The sequence below is a fragment of the Acomys minous genome (genome assembly GCF_964271855.1).
Source record: "Acomys minous genome assembly, chromosome: 11".
Classification (NCBI taxonomy): Eukaryota; Metazoa; Chordata; class Mammalia; order Rodentia; family Muridae; genus Acomys; species Acomys minous.
The window spans coordinates 68904445-68919582 of NC_140492.1; the positions used below are offsets into that span (position 1 = coordinate 68904445).

The window sequence follows — 15138 nt, forward strand, 5'->3', positions numbered from 1 at the left end:
CATAAGATCTAAGAGCAGAGCATTGGCAGGAGGGAAAGTGTCTTGGCAAACAAGCCAGGAGAGGGATATGCCTCACCCCCCAGCACCCTAGGCAGAGGGTCAGGAAGATGCATTCAACCTGACCTGCTGCTTCATAAGAAACCTCAGACATCCGTGTGTGTGTGTGTCTGTGTGTGTGCGCGCGCGCGCTCATGCATGTATGGCACCTAGAGGACATTCTTCAGTGTCATTCCTTGGGCATGATATTCCTTCTATTTTCGCTCTTTTTTTTTTTGTTTGTTTTTTATTGTTGTTTGTTTGTTTAAGACATGGTCTCTGGTCTGGAACTCAGCAAGCAGGCTAAGCTAACCTGCCAGAGAGCCCCCAGGGGTCCCTGTTTCACCTCCTCATCACTAGGAAGACGGGTTTGCACCTCACTGCCCAGATTTCAGGCATGTTTCCAGACATCTCACATGGAACCCCAGTTTCCCCCACAGCAAGCTCTGCATTCGCGCTGCCCGTGAGAGGGTTTGGGGGACATTCAACGTGACTCACTGTATGTGAGGCATCTACATGGAGGATGCTCAGGAAATACAATTTCTTTTCCTGACGTGGGTCTCATGAAGGCGTATGCTGCCGGCCCAGGGTAGGTCAGAAGTCTAGGCGCAATCTCTGGAACAAGTTCCCAGAGAACTAGTCTTGTGAGAGTGGCAGATGGAGAGCCAGGAGCCCAAAGGCAACCTGGGACACAACAACACACAGAGAGGCAGCAGTAAGGCCGTAGAGTGCTGGAGGAGAACAGGACCCACTCAGGATCTACAGTTGGCTCCTGACTGCGACTCCTACCTGCTACGTGTCCTTGGAAAACATTTCCCTAACCTTTGTGCCTTGCTCTTCCCATCTAGAAAATGGGAGAATAATGGGATACATCCCATAGCACTGACAGAAGGATCAAGCGGGTTATTTTAGGTCAAGCCTTCGAGCGGAGCCTGGGTCTCCCAGCGCTGGCTGCTGTCTCTAAGCACACAGCTTCTAGGGGCCTGGGCTGCACAGCTTAGTGATTACCTAGCAGGCTCTGGGGGGACCCCTGTGTGTTACACTCTCTGTACTGTTATTTCTGGGTCCCTGTGACCAAAATACCTCAGTGAAACAATGGAAAGGAAGGAGGATTCATTTTGGCCTTCAGTTAGTGAGTTCCAGCCTGGCAGAGCAGGATGGGCAGCTCTGTCCATGGCTGCCAAGAAGCAGTGAGGGCACCTGAAGCCAGGGGCTATGCTGTAACCCCTAAAAGCCTGTGCCCTGGAACCAACTTCCACCACCTCCTAAAGATTTTGCAGCCCTCAAAGTAGTACCACTAGCCGGGGACCACTTGCTGAAGACAAGAGTCACTTGAACTGTACCACTGTCCTGCTCTGTGCTGGCCCCGTGATCTTTTTCTCTGTGTCTCAGCTGCCTCACCTCCAGAAAGTGGAGATGGTCATTATAGTGCAGGCCCTCAGAGGCAGTGTAGGTTGAAACGCTGGTGATTATGTGGCCCTGAACAGAGGAAGCTTCTAGTAACTGTTGGATCCCACTCTCCCCTGGCTGTAAGTGTTAGGTTTCTGCTTCAGTGTCTCTACCTGTGATGTCATTGCCTCCCCGTCACAGGGGCGTGGGCCTGCCCAGGGCTGTGTAAAAGGATAGTCCTACCTTGTCCCTCCCTCTCACACTTCTTCTTCCCCCTGTACCCCCTTTCTCTCTTCCTCGGCTCTCTCTCTCTCTACTCTCCCTCTCTACTCTCTCTCCCTTCTCTTCTTCTGTCTCTGTCTGTCTCTCTCTCTGGGGTACCCCTCTCCTCTGTCTGTCTCTCTCTCTGGGGTACCCCTCTCCTCTTTCCTTCTCTCCCTCATGATCACTTAATAAACCTCACATAATCTAATATCTGGTATCTTCTTATCATTTTCTTATATAGTAAACATAATTGGTACCTTTTCTCTTATTGCCTTATATCTTATATATTAAACATAAAAGTAAGGAGCCCTAAAAGCAACAGGATACCTATTAATTTAAAGAAACATAGACCATGGAATATTTTCTCTCTCTCTCTCTCTCTCTCTCTCTCTCTCTCTCTCTCTCTCTCTCTCTCTCTCTTTCTTCTGCATAGCCTTAGCTATCCTAGACTTGTAGGCCAGGCTGGCTTCAAATTCACAGAGATCCCCCTGCCTCTGCCTCCCGAGTACTGTGATACAGGCGTGCCCCACCATGCCCAGTGGAAGACTGAACTCCTGATCTTGCCTTCAAAGAAAACATCTCTGTACCATTTAGTCTTTGTCTTTAAATCCTTTTCTCCACACTATAAAAGAAGAAAGAAACTTGGGTTTATGTGGCTGCACCCCAGGGCCGTACTGAACACAGTGCTTCTAACTGGGACAGGAGACACAGGAGACATGGGGACAACATGGCCACTTCCATCAGTTCGGATACCAGCTTAAAGCTTGCTTTTGGGAGACCATGTAGAAAGCAGATCTCTGAAAGGAAGCAAGCACCCAGGCTTGGGCTTCCTCTCCTCCCATCCCCCACTCGTCATTGTTTTCTTCAACTGACACTAAACTGAATGCGAAGAACAAGAATTTAGTTTCTCATTGTGACAAGTTTTGCTACTGCCCAAGGACAAAGGCTAGATTGACACAAGATGAATGTGTGTGTGGGGGGGGGGGGGTTGCGGCAGGTCTATTTTGTTTTCTTTTCCAGTTCTGCTTCTCTCCTGGAGGAGAAGGAGTGCTAATTAGAGCGCTTGTTCTACAAATCCCTCTATGTAAATATGTTCTTAGGAGCGAAGATCCAATGTACCAGACAAGAAACGTCTTGGTACTGACCTTAACTCTCATATCTGCAAAGATAACAGGAGAAAGAGAACGGGGTGGGGACGGCGATGGGAAAGCCAGAGAGGAGTCAGAACCCCTTTTTGGCCCCTGGACTCTGTGTAGGCAGATGTTCTCGCTATGTGACTTGCTTAGCCCAGTCACGGGTGGGACTCGTGGGGGGGGGGGCGGGGGTGTGTGTGTGTGGGTGGGGGTGGCTCTGGAGTGTGACCTCTTCTTATCTACTTTCAACACTGGGAGGACTAGTGCTGCCGCCTTAGCTTCTAATCTGTAGAACGGGGATATTAATACTTCCCAATGCCTCGCTAACTGTGAGGATCGTCTGTCTGTCTGTGGAGAACCATGTGACTCTGGGCCATCCAAGGCAACCTCTGGGCCATCCAAGGCAACCCCTGGGCCATCCAAGGGAACCTCTGGGCTATCCAAGGCAACCTCTGGGCCATCCAAGGCAACCTCTGGATCTCATCCATCCCCATAACACTATTTATTTATTTATTTATTTATGACCTAGCACAGGATCTGGCTGAGTATTTGGTACAAACTAAATGTTTGCTGTATGACTACATTGTTCATTGTTAATTACCAATAGCTTTAATGAAGCATAATTACTGACGTATGGTACTGTAGCTGTCACCTTTCCTCTCTTCTATAGTGCTGGGACTATAACCCAGGACCTTGTGCCTTCTAGGCAAGTTCTTCTTCTCCTTCATCATCATCATCATCATCTTCTTCTTCTTCTTCTTCTTCTTAATTAATTAATTTTTGTTTTACGTGCATAGGTGTTTTACCTGCGCATATGTCTGTGTGAGGGTGTCAGATTCCCTGAAGAACTGGAGTGGCAGACAGTTATAAGCTGCCATGTGTAGGTGCTGGGAACCGAGCTCAAGTCCTCTGGAAGAGCATCCAGTGCTCGTAACCACTGAGCCATCTCTCCAGCCCCTCTAGGCAAGTTCTTAATGATGAGCTATCTTCCCAAACTATGACAACCACCCAGGACTGGTGGCACATGACTGCACTCCCAACAGTTAGGAGGAAGGGAAGAGCAGGGAATTGGAGGTGACTCTGGGCTACGTAGTGAGTTCCAGGCCAAGCTGGCTGCATATCAAGAATCAATCAAGTAGGACTTATAAAACCTTCCCTCATCTCAGGAAGCCCCTGTTTGTTGCCACACAACCTATCCATTTCCAATTTATCTGTCCATGGAGAGGAATGGAGAGCTTTGGTCTGAAGCAAAGGTCACAAGCACCACACTCCAGGCATGGAGCATAGGAACGGGGCAGAATTACTATGAAGTGACCTGCACTGTTTTCCTGTAGCTTTTACAGCGAGCCACGAACTTTCAGAGGGCTGCGGCCTGAGACAATTAAGCAAAAGGGACTAGTTAACTCTTGAAGAAAGTCAACCAGAGAGGAGGCTGGCCTGGTGTGGGAACAGGGCGGGATGGGGGTGGGGTGGGGTGGGGTAGACCAAGCTGGCTAGGGAGAGTCTGCGAACTAGTGTTGCAACTTGCAAGAAGCTGGGTTCAGAGCCTCCGGGGAGTCAGAAACAAGCTGGGAGCACAAATACGAGAGGGCAAAACCTCCAGCCACTAACTGGAATCGTTAAGCCACTAACTTGACCAGTGCTCAAGCAGGAAATGAAATATCAAGGAACTGCTCGTCAAAAGTTCAAAGCACCTTCCCACAACATCAAACTGTGGTACCCTTGCCAGTCTCCTGCAAACCCGATAGATAACTCGGCCCGCTGAGCCTGGGTCCAGGTCTCTTCCCCCCAGCATTCAAACTGGTCAAGGACTGTAATCAACACACCAAGTGCGAGCTCTGATACATAAGCGGGGGCGAGGTGGGGGTGGGGGTAAAAAAACCGCTGAGACTGGAAATCCACGCCGCATGTTCCACCCGTGGTATAACAACTTGGAATTCCCTTAGCTGAGGCTCTCTAAAACTTTGGCACCCTGCTCTCCGGCTTGCAGAGACTAGAACTCGCTCACAAGCGCCCTAGCATCCCTGGGAAGAGAAGAGAACGGCCAGTGTCCTTAGCAGGAGCGGGACGAGGAGGTGGAGCGGGTAGAGGATGTTTATTTGTTTCCTGGAACAGCCTGTTAAGAATCTCAGCAGTAGCTGTCAGTGCCCGATCCTTTGGCAAGCAAGGCTGCTTCTCCCAGGTCCCAGCCACACGCGATCTAATTCGCAAACACACCATCTTGCATTCAACACTTAAATGGAAAACAAGCAGCCCGGGAGGGAAGGAAGCGGTCTCACTCTACACGCACGTTTCACAGGGATTTGTGTTTCCAAGGCCCTCTACCGGTCCGGTGCGGTCCGCGAACCGGGATTTCTGGCTGGAGCCTCTTGCCTACAGGGCTCAGAACCATCGGGCCTTCGGCTTTGCCGACATGAAACAGCAACTAAAATCTGGAAGAGCTCAGGTTTTTAAAAAGGAAGATAAAATGCTTATTCTTTCCACTGGAAACCTGGTTGAAAGAAATTAAGGCCTCTCTCTTCAAGGTAGCTAAGATTAGAGGGCTCGGTTTCCGTTTTCTGTGTTTCTATGGGCCGAACGCCCAGGCGGGTCAGCGAGTTTCTGTGTGTGGAATGACGAATTCCTCTCGCCTGAGTTCTAAAATGATAACTTAGCCCGCTGCTGCAGCTGCGAACGCCTGGCGCCAAGCGGCCCCGCGCGGGGGTGGCGGGAGGAGCGGCGCAGGCGGAGGCCAGGGGAACTTCGCGAGTGGCCCCTTTAAGAGCTTCACTGACTCAGCTAAGCTCCCCCTCAGGTCGCGTTTTTTATGAATGAAAAACGTCCTTACATTCATTATATAAACAAGCCGGTGCTGATTGGTCAATGGCGCCCAGCGCATAAATTATGTAAAACAGACCTCTGAGGGCGTTGAGAGAGGCTGACCGTTAGCCAATGGGCGCCGCAGTTGATGGGGCGGCCCGGCTGGATTTGCCTGAAGACAGGGTAAACAAGAGGTGATGGGCAGGAGCGGGGGCCGCAGCCGACCAATGGGAACGTGTCTACTCTGGGCCGCGGGCCAATGGCGGCGGGCGGAGCCCACGGGGGGCCGGGCCAGTGCTGCAGCGGGTTGCAGGGCGGCGCAGAGTCCGGAGGCCGGCGCGCGGAGCGGTCCTCATCCCCGATCGCTGCGGCCCAGCCCGCCACCGAGGCGCGCAGGCGGGCGCGCGGAGTGGCCGCTCAGGTGCGGGCTGGTTCCGAGTCCTCAGTTGGACGCGCTTCGGGTGACTCCCGGAGCTCTCCGCCCCCCTCCCCCTCCCCCAGGCCCGGTTCGGTTCGGTTCGGTGTCTGGGAGGCATCGGGCGGGGGCGGCTAGCGGTTCCGGAGCGAGCGGAGAGCTGCTTTCCGCACGTCGCCGAGGAGGCACCCGGGGGGTGCTGGAGCGGGTTGCAGGGAGCGGGGTGCGGGGCGCGCAGGTTGCGGGAGCGGGGTGCAAGCACGGGGTGCGGGGCGCGGAGTTGTGGGCCCCCGAGGGCCCTGGGAGGCTCGCGAGAAGAAACGCTCCGCGACTCTTATGTGGGAGGGGGGCGGGCAGCAGTTTCAGGGGTGCTGCCTCAGATCCCCGAGAGTTAAATGACACGGACATGTGAAGCCTGCGGGATCTGCCCGAACTTCTGCAGGCCTGGCAAGTTGGAGACTGGGCAGCGGGTCCTCGGTCCCCAACTCCCTCCTCTAAGGCTTGAGGGTACCGGGGTCACCGGAGCTGTGGCCTGGGGAGGAGAGAGAACCGGGGCCGAGCCGGCCGAGAGTGATGCTGGGGCCTCATGCTTGATTCGTGGTCTGGCTTGCTTGCATGGGGTAGAGTGTTTGAGTAGTGGGGGATGATGGGGGGGGGGAGGGCGTGTGGGGTCGGGAGTAAATTAGAGGCGGCTGGTAGCGTCCAGCGCTGCACTTCGTTTTCTGTATGTGGGTGACTTTATGAATGAAGCAGGTTTCTTTCGTGGGCTCCGAGCTCCCTGCGGCTTTTTTTTTCCTCCTTTTTTTGTGAATGAAGCATTGAGCTTTCTTTCTAAAACGCTGGGGTGAGGGGCCTGCGTCGGAGCCTAGGCGTGCGTTGGGAGTGGGGGCGGGGGCGCAGCTGAAGGAGTTTTCATGAATGGAAAGGCTGGGAATTGGGTGGAAGTGTGTCTTGTTTTGTGAATGGGGCCCGGCGCGAGGGATCTAGTTACAGCCTCTACCTGCGGTGGCGGCCGCGGCTCGTTCTCCCATTCATAAAACCAGGCCCGCTGCGCGCCACGGGGAGGGGCCTCGATTCGGTTGCTGCGCCCAGTTAAAGTTTTCCTGGGGGCACCCGGGATTTGGGGAGAGGGGGGGTGAGCACGACTTCGACACAAAGGAAGTGGTTTAAACTCCAGGATGAACCCGAGCCTTCCCTGCAGGCTTTAAAAAGATACTTTGAACACACTGTTTCCAGCCCTTGAACTCTTCAGGGCTGCTTAGAAGATCGTCGACGCTACTTTTGGATTCTCTTAGGGCAGTTTCTTTTACCGATTTTTTTTTTCAAAAAGGTATTTTTTTGCGGATCATGAGGTTCTAAAAATATTTTACCCTCTGGTTTCCTACACGTAGTCCTCTTAGCCACAACAGACATTTAAGAATTTCTGAGGCCACAATTTAATCAGGTTTTTTAATACAACACAATTCTTTCATGCTTCTTGACGCTGTACTAAGGTTTCTTAGATTTGGGTGCTGTTGGTGACATTCAGGAGAAAGAGGCCTTATTCTGAACGATGTTTGCACTGTGTGGAAGGCAAGCTGGCAGGGGCGTTTTTCTAGGAAGTTGTGAACTCTCTTTCCTTTGACTTTGAAAATATCTGATTACTTGGGCCAAGTGCTGGCTGTGAAGGGTTTTCATGTACCCTGCTCACTTAAGAAAATTTGATATGGTGTTCACAGCGTGAAAAACAAGGCAGATGGAAATGGCTACTGTGAAAAGAAAAAGTCCCCTAGTTTCTGTACAAGTTAAAAGAAAATGCCATTTAGGCATTTCTATTATTTAAAACTTGGGTGAATGAATTCTTGTAACTCTGCCATTGTTTTGACCTAAGTTTTTAGTTGGAAAATTCAGTGTTTAGGAAGGTGATACCTCCTAAACTTGCTAGTTAATTCCTCCCACATTAGAAGTGCCTCCTCTCTTGATTTTGTTGCCCTCTCCCAAGCCCAGTTCTTTACTAGTGTTCTTTACCACTATTTGTGTTGGAAATTTGATGTAACTGTTAGAAAAGGGAGCATTTTCCCCCATAGATCTTTTTGCTTTGAAAAGTGTGTGTGTGTGTGTGTGTGTGTGTGTGTGTGTGTGTGTGTGTGTTAATTGTTTTTGCTTTTGGTAGAGATGCTTAAATACGTGCAGTGGAATGGAGTTTTCTTTATCTTTTATAGATGTTTTATTTTAGAAGTGAGTAGATGGCAGATCATCTTTGTAAGTTGCCATGGAGACGCTTACATCATTTCAGGTGTACACACCTGTTTGGACAGAAGGTTTAGATTTTAAATAAAAAGGAGTGTGTGAAGAAAGTCTACTTTTGATCAGTTTGTTCCTGGAACTGTACTTCTTGTTTTTACCATAGACCTATAAATAGACCTACAAAATACTTTGAGAAACACCATGCATCCTAGTTTCTTTTCTTTCTTTTTTTCATTTTTGAGACAGGGTTTCTCTGTGTAGTTTTGACTGTCCTGGAACTCACTCTGTAGACCTGGCTGGCCTGGAGCATGCAGAAATCTGCCTGTCTCTGCCTCCTAAGTGCTGGAATTAATAGGCGTGCGCCACCCACAGCCCAGCCGCATGCTAGTTTCTTAATTGCCAATAATTTAGAATAGTTTACCCAATTTCTCTAGTTTTGTCACATATAGTAACAAAACTTAGTTTAAAACTTATGCTTGCCAGGCATGGTAGTGCACGCCTTTATTCCCAGCACACAGATCGCTGTAAGTTCAAGGCCAGCCTGGTCTACCGAAGCCAGTCGAGGACAGCCAAGGCTACACAGAGAAACTGTCTTGAAAACAAAAACAAAAACAAAAACAAAAGGGGGGGGAGTGGCCTAGGAGGGCACCACAATGAAAGTAAAGTTGAGGGATTTGCTTGCTTGGTTGGTTTTGATTTTTGTGGGGTAGAGAGGTAGGCAGGCAATACTAAATTGTGTGTGTCCATCCTTGAGTAGGCTTTAGGGAGCTCAACGAGGGGAGGTGACTGCAGAGGCAAGAAGGGAAGAATAGTATAAAACTACTCCATCCGCCCAACCACACTGCACACTCTTCTTACAGGAGGATCTTCACCACTCCCAAGAAACTGCTCAATGCTGACGCCTCTCAAAGCGGCATCAGAGACTTTGGAAGCACCATGGATGGGTTTTGTGATCAGCAGGTCCCTTTTATGGTCCCAGGGGTGAGTTGGTGGAGTCTGTGCAGTTTGGTCCTTGGTTCTCTTCTGGGGAGTCCTCCTCTTCTTCCTGGAGAAGTGGGTGGACCCCCTTTGCCCCTCTTGCCCGCCTTTGAGTCTTCATTTGTTGTGCCTCTTTCAGAAATCTCGGTCAGAGGACTGTCGGGGGCGACCTGTGATTGACAGAAAGAGGAAGTTTTTGGACACAGACCTGGCTCATGATTCTGAAGGTAGCCTAGCCCTCCCTGCATGCTGGCGGTCCCTCAGCTCACGGTGTGCATATTTCTGTGCTTCCCCTTAGCACAAGAAATGGCCCCCTCCTGTTTTGAGTTTTTTCTTTCTTTCTTTCTTTTTTTTACAGAGTTGTTTCAGGATCTTAGCCAACTTCAAGAGGCTTGGTTAGCTGAAGGCAAGTTCCTTGACTGTCATGTTTTCCATGTTAAAAACATTCTACCATGCCTTTTAGTAAGATGCAACGATCTAAACCAGAACTCTTTCCACAGCTCAAGTCCCCGATGATGAACAGTTTGTCCCAGATTTCCCGTCTGATAACTGTAAGTACCTTTCTGTTGGTGACACATTTGTTCTGAGATGGCTTGGTTTAGGATCAGTCGCATCTCGAATACATTCTTTAGCTATAGCCAGAAGATTTGAACAGTGGTATTCATGCATTTTAATAATTCTGGGTTAGTTCTGAAGACTTTCATTTCTTTTTTTTTAGTGAAATAATTTCTTGCTCCGTTGAAGGCAAGGTTTACCCATCATAATTTCAGTTTAAAAAAAAATTTTTTTTGTTTTAACCTTAACAGCTTGAACTCCAGAATTTTAAGTTTGTGTCTTAGCTAAGATCTCATGTCAAACATCTGCTTGTTTTTAGATTTGTCTGGGGTGGGCACATGTGCTTGCACACACGCACACACCTGTGGAGCTGTGGGTACTTATAGAGGCCAAAAAAGGGTGTCGGCTCCCCAGAAACTTGAGTTACAGGTGGTCATAAATGGCTTTTAGTGGGTGCTGGGAACTGAACTCAGGTCCTCTGGAAGAGCAGTAAGTGCTCTGAACCGCTAAGCCATCTCTCCGGCCCCCAACTGCTTATTAATCATATTTTTTTCAAACTCTCTTTTGTTTGTTTCTTTTTTTTTTTTTTATGTATACAGTGCACATTATATCACATTACAGATGGTTGTGAACCACCATGTGATTGCTGGGAATTGAACTCAGGACCTCTGGAAGAGCAGTCAGTGCTCTTAACCACTGAGCTATCTGTCCAGCCCTCTTGTTTCTCGTTTTTATAAACTGAGACTTTGGGCTGAGGACATAGCTCACTGATACAGAACTTGCCTACCATGTACAGGGCTCCAGGCTCAGTCACTAGCATCACAAAAAGGTGGGGGGGGGGGTTATAAAATAAGGCAAGGCCAGTGATGAATCTGACATTTCTCTTCCTTTGAAAGATACAGCACAAACTGAGTGGAAAATTCCTGTTGACTGTGGCTCCACCTAACATGTCAGTTTGTTTCTTCTATGTTAATGAAGGGTGGTCACAGAGTAACTTGATTCACACTTACTTTTCATGTCGTTATTAGGCCCTGACTGTTGAGTAGAGCGAAGCCTTTTTCTTAATCGTCTTTGGGTACTTGGTCCTTAAGATAATAAATGCAGCTATGAGTCCCACAAATGGCTCCTTATGCTGGCAGGGCATGGGTAGCTTTGTCCTGATCTTCCTGGCCTGTCCTCAGCGCACGTTTGGGAGCTTTATGGTCCAGGCAGAGCTACCAAGGACAAAGCTGGCTGATGAAATCGGAGCAGCACAGGGCCGCTCTAGAGAGCATTAGTCACTGGCGAGTGAGCAGGTTTAAGAGAGGTCTGGAGAATGCTGCCTCTCTGGAGAGTTGCATCATAGAGAAATTCATGCGTCTTAGTCATAGTTTATAATAGCAAGCACCTGAGCCAGGCTGGGATTTGATTTTCTCGCTTTGCACCAACAGATGATTCTTCTCAGCTTCGTTTTATCTCTGGGGTGTATGTGTGCATGTGTGTATAAAAATGCCACTGGGGGAGGTGGGGGGGGGGGGAGAGAGAGAGAGAGAGAGAGAGAGAGAGAGAGAGAGAGAGAGAGAAGAGTGAAGAGGAGAGGAGAGAGAGAGAGAGTGTGTGTGTGTGTGTGTGCTTTTAAAAGCAAGATTTTCTAAAACTATTAGATAAAAGAACAGAGGTCCCAGCAGCTAAAGCGAGCATTCTGTAAGGATAGGCCTTGTGTTCAAGGCACAGTGCCATGAGGCTTGAAAGGGAATAGGCTGCAGCCCATAGATGAATGGCTGGCTACCTTAGCCGCCTGTGAAGATTGTCTGTGCAAAAGGAGATGCTTGCTACTGCCCTTCTGGGTGCTCCCAAGTGATTGAGAAGCTTGCCGCTTAAGGGCCAAGTAGAGAGAACCTGTGCGGCAGGGGTGAGGGTGAGGGGGTGGGGGTCGGGGGTGGGGGTGGTTTTGCCTGATGAGGGACAGAATCTGCCCCCAAACCTCTTTCTGTCTTGGTAATTTGGCTCCACCTTCTCAGTTCTTACCCAGAGTAGCTTAAGCTGCAGTCTCTTCCGGAGGTGGCTTTCATGGCAGAGGTTCTTTGAAAAACAACAACAACAACAACAACAAAAAGCTTTTATTACACTTGTTTGTTTCTCAGTAGCCCCAAAAAGAGTTAAAAAGGGAGGTGAGACAGCTGGGCTTAGATTGATTGCATGCATTGCCTGTGTTGGTGTGAGTGTGGGGGGTGGGGTGGGGGGGTTTCCGTCAAGCACGATTTCTATCTGAGCAGATTCTTATCTTTGGGCATGGGCAAAGAAATCAATCAATGTGTGTCTGTGCTCTAGAAAGAATTCCTGCTCAGCAAATAGAACGCGCACTAGGTTCTCTAATTAAGATACCATGCCTTAAATAAGGCAGGTGCTTTGGGAGTTCCCTCTGCCCACCAAATAGGATGGGGGGGGGGGAGGAGGTTTGCTTATTTGTTTGGTCTGCTTGCTTTTTTGTTATAACTGCTTAAAATTTGAGCTTGTCTGTATTTTATGGATAAAATGAGTGGTTGAGTGCCTTTAAAAAAGCCTCTTGAGCCAGGTGGTGGTGGCACATACCTTTAACCCCAGCACTCAGTGAGGCAAAGGCAGGCGGATCTCTGTGAGTTCATGGACAGCCAGGGTTACACAGAGAAACCCTGTCTTGAGTGGGGGTGGGGGTGGGGGGTGGGATGGGGCGGGGTGGCAAGCCTCTTAATTCCCTCATGAGCCAGAGCTTGGGGAAGGGTGGAGTCAGGTAGGCTGACCAGCCTGGAGAGTTGAGGCTGGAGCCCAGCATGGTTCTGGAAGCCTGGAACCCTTCTTTCAGGCTATTATGTTTGGTTGTAGTTCAGGTTCAGACTGACGGGGGACGGGGTCTCTGAAGGAGCTGGTGGAGCCCACAAGTGTCAGACTGCATACCTTGCTTCCCTGTGAGCACGCTCCCTCCAAAGGCCTTGTGTGGAGGACCAGCTCCTCTGACTGTCTTCTGGAAGAACCGTGTGTGTGAGGGGCACAGAATGGGCTGGATTTCTGAAGGAGACTATGTAACTCTTCCAGACTTGGGTACCTTGCCTTAAAAATCTACCCAGAAATGAGATTTAAGGAAATGAATCCACTATTAAGTTTAACAGAAGCACTTAGCTTACCTCTAGCTATGCAGAATTTGCCTCTCTCATGGATGCCTTATGTAGAAGCACATTTTAAAAATTATATTTTATTTATTCATTGTGTGTGTGTGTGTGGATGTGTACATTGGAACAGCTTGCTTTCTATCTATCTATTTATTTATTTTTGGTTTTTCAAGACACGGTTTCTCTGTGTAATAGCCCTGGCTGTCCTGGAACTCTATTTGTAGACCAGGCTGGCCTTGAACTCACAGTGATCCACCTGCCTCTGCCTCCCAAGTGCTGGGATTAAAGACGTGTGCTAGAACAGCTTTTTTTATGGTGGCTGGAGAATAAAGTTTGGGAGTGGTTCTCTGCACTATGTGTGTGGGTCGTCAGGCTTGGGTTACAAGCACTTTTATCCTCTGAGCTATCTTGCTAGTTCCTTGTTGGAAACTTTAAAAATTAAAATCAAGAGAACAGAAAGTGCATCCTCTAGACCAGTGGTTTCTTATTTTGTTGCTGCTACTTAACTTTAATTTTGCTATGTAAATACCTGATATACAGGATATCTGATATTCGATCCTAAAGGGCTTGCAAACCACAGGAGCTCTCAGCCTCACCGCTTCCCCCACCCGCACCCCAAATAATCCATTGTTTCTGAGGAGTGACTTGAAGATTGTCTGAGCTAGAAATCCCTTGTGGAGATAGTCTGGAAAAAGTCAACATGCAGTTTGAGGGTAGCTAGGAAGAAATGTATGAAATAAACAGAAACGGCTTTTACAATAATCCAGTCCTCAAGAAAAGCTGTAGTCCTGTTACCAGCCTGCTCAGGTGAGTCAGGGCTCTCATTTCAGGTCATTTAGGGTCCGGAAGGTGACTTTTAGAAAAGTGCTAAGGAAGCGGCTAGCCACCCTGTCCACACTTCATTGTTGCACAGTTGAGTGTGTAGAGTGCTCCCATTTAGGGCTTGGAAGAGATAAAAAACTGATGTAGTTCCATAAAGAAGATGAGTTCCTATATGGAAAGTTGTAAAACTGCACGTCATGCATCGTGTGTGTGTGTGTGTGTGTGTGTGTGTGTGTGTGTGTGTGTGTGTAGGTGTGTGTGTGTAGGTGTGTAGAATTAGTGTTATAGACTGCATTACACCACACCATGAGCAAGCGCGCGTGTGTATAGGTAGGTAGGTGTGTAAAATAACTCATAGACCACATGTTATCCCATGAGCGTGCGTGTGTGTGTGTGCGCGCGCGCGCGCGCGCGCGTGCGTGTGTGTGTATAGGTAGGTAGGTGTGTAAAATAACTGTCAGAGAGCACATGTTACACCATGAGTGCACATGTGTGTGTGTGTGTGTGTGTGTGTAGATGTGTAGAATAACTATGTCGTAGAACATATGTTACACCACACCATGCACTCTGGAGTCTCTAGATCTTTCCACCCGTATCCTATGTATTGTCACAGACTCCAGTGAAAGCCACGGACAAGACTGGAACCCTGACAACATTGGGGCTTTGATATCAGCATGAGGAAGCCGGCACCTACATTTCTCTGAGCTGACTTCCTTCACTAATGAGTGTTTTTTTAAATGTAGCTTTCAATTCTGACTTTTTTTTTAAACATCTCATTTGTTCAGTGGTGGCATTGTGAATAATTACCAGCATATTTCAGTACCGTAGCTGGTTTATGCTAAGTATTGGGAAGGATAAATCTCATTGTAGAGTCATAACTCTGTACCAAACGTACAAAATTTATCTTAAAATCCAAATGACCCCATTTCTCCTTGAATTCTTTTAAGGTCTGTGTTTAAAAAAAAAAAAAAGGCAGAGATGACTGGAGAAATACAAGTAATTTCCCAAGGACCAGCTAATTAACTGTTAAATATCAGCTTTTCCTGAGTACAGTGCAGTGGATGGTCAGGAAGCAGTCTTGACGGCTGTGTTACCCTAGGAGCCTCAAGCAGCAGATTAAGGTAGTGACACTGGGGTCGATCTGGAGAGAACACAGTGGTCTAGCCATGGGCTGTGGGGAGGGGGCGCTGGGGGCACCCCTTCCTCTGTGGAATGAGGCCACTTGGAGGTATAAGAAACCTAAATAATAATAATTATTATTATTATTTCATTTTTTATTTTTTTGGTTGTTGTTGTAGTAAGGCAGGAAAGAAAACTCAAGGTGGCTTGAAAGAGGTAGCTTGGGTGAGTCGAGGCTGTCAGTATGTTTTGCTTTTTGTTTTTTGAGACAGGGTTT

General features: G+C 48.5%; 1 protein-coding gene across 1 annotated transcript in view; it reads left to right on the forward strand.

Annotated features, from left to right (window-relative positions):
- The first annotated feature begins 5921 nt into the window (after positions 1-5921).
- ETV5 (ETS variant transcription factor 5) overlaps positions 5922-15138 on the forward strand; it is a 65159-nt gene continuing 55942 nt past the window's right edge. The window contains exons 1-5 of the mRNA XM_084802212.1: positions 5922-6042; positions 9123-9243; positions 9380-9467; positions 9599-9646; positions 9741-9791. Coding sequence (XP_084658338.1) covers positions 9199-9243; positions 9380-9467; positions 9599-9646; positions 9741-9791 — 232 coding nt within the window. The 5' untranslated portion in view covers positions 5922-6042; positions 9123-9198. The remainder of the gene's footprint in view (positions 6043-9122; positions 9244-9379; positions 9468-9598; positions 9647-9740; positions 9792-15138) is intronic.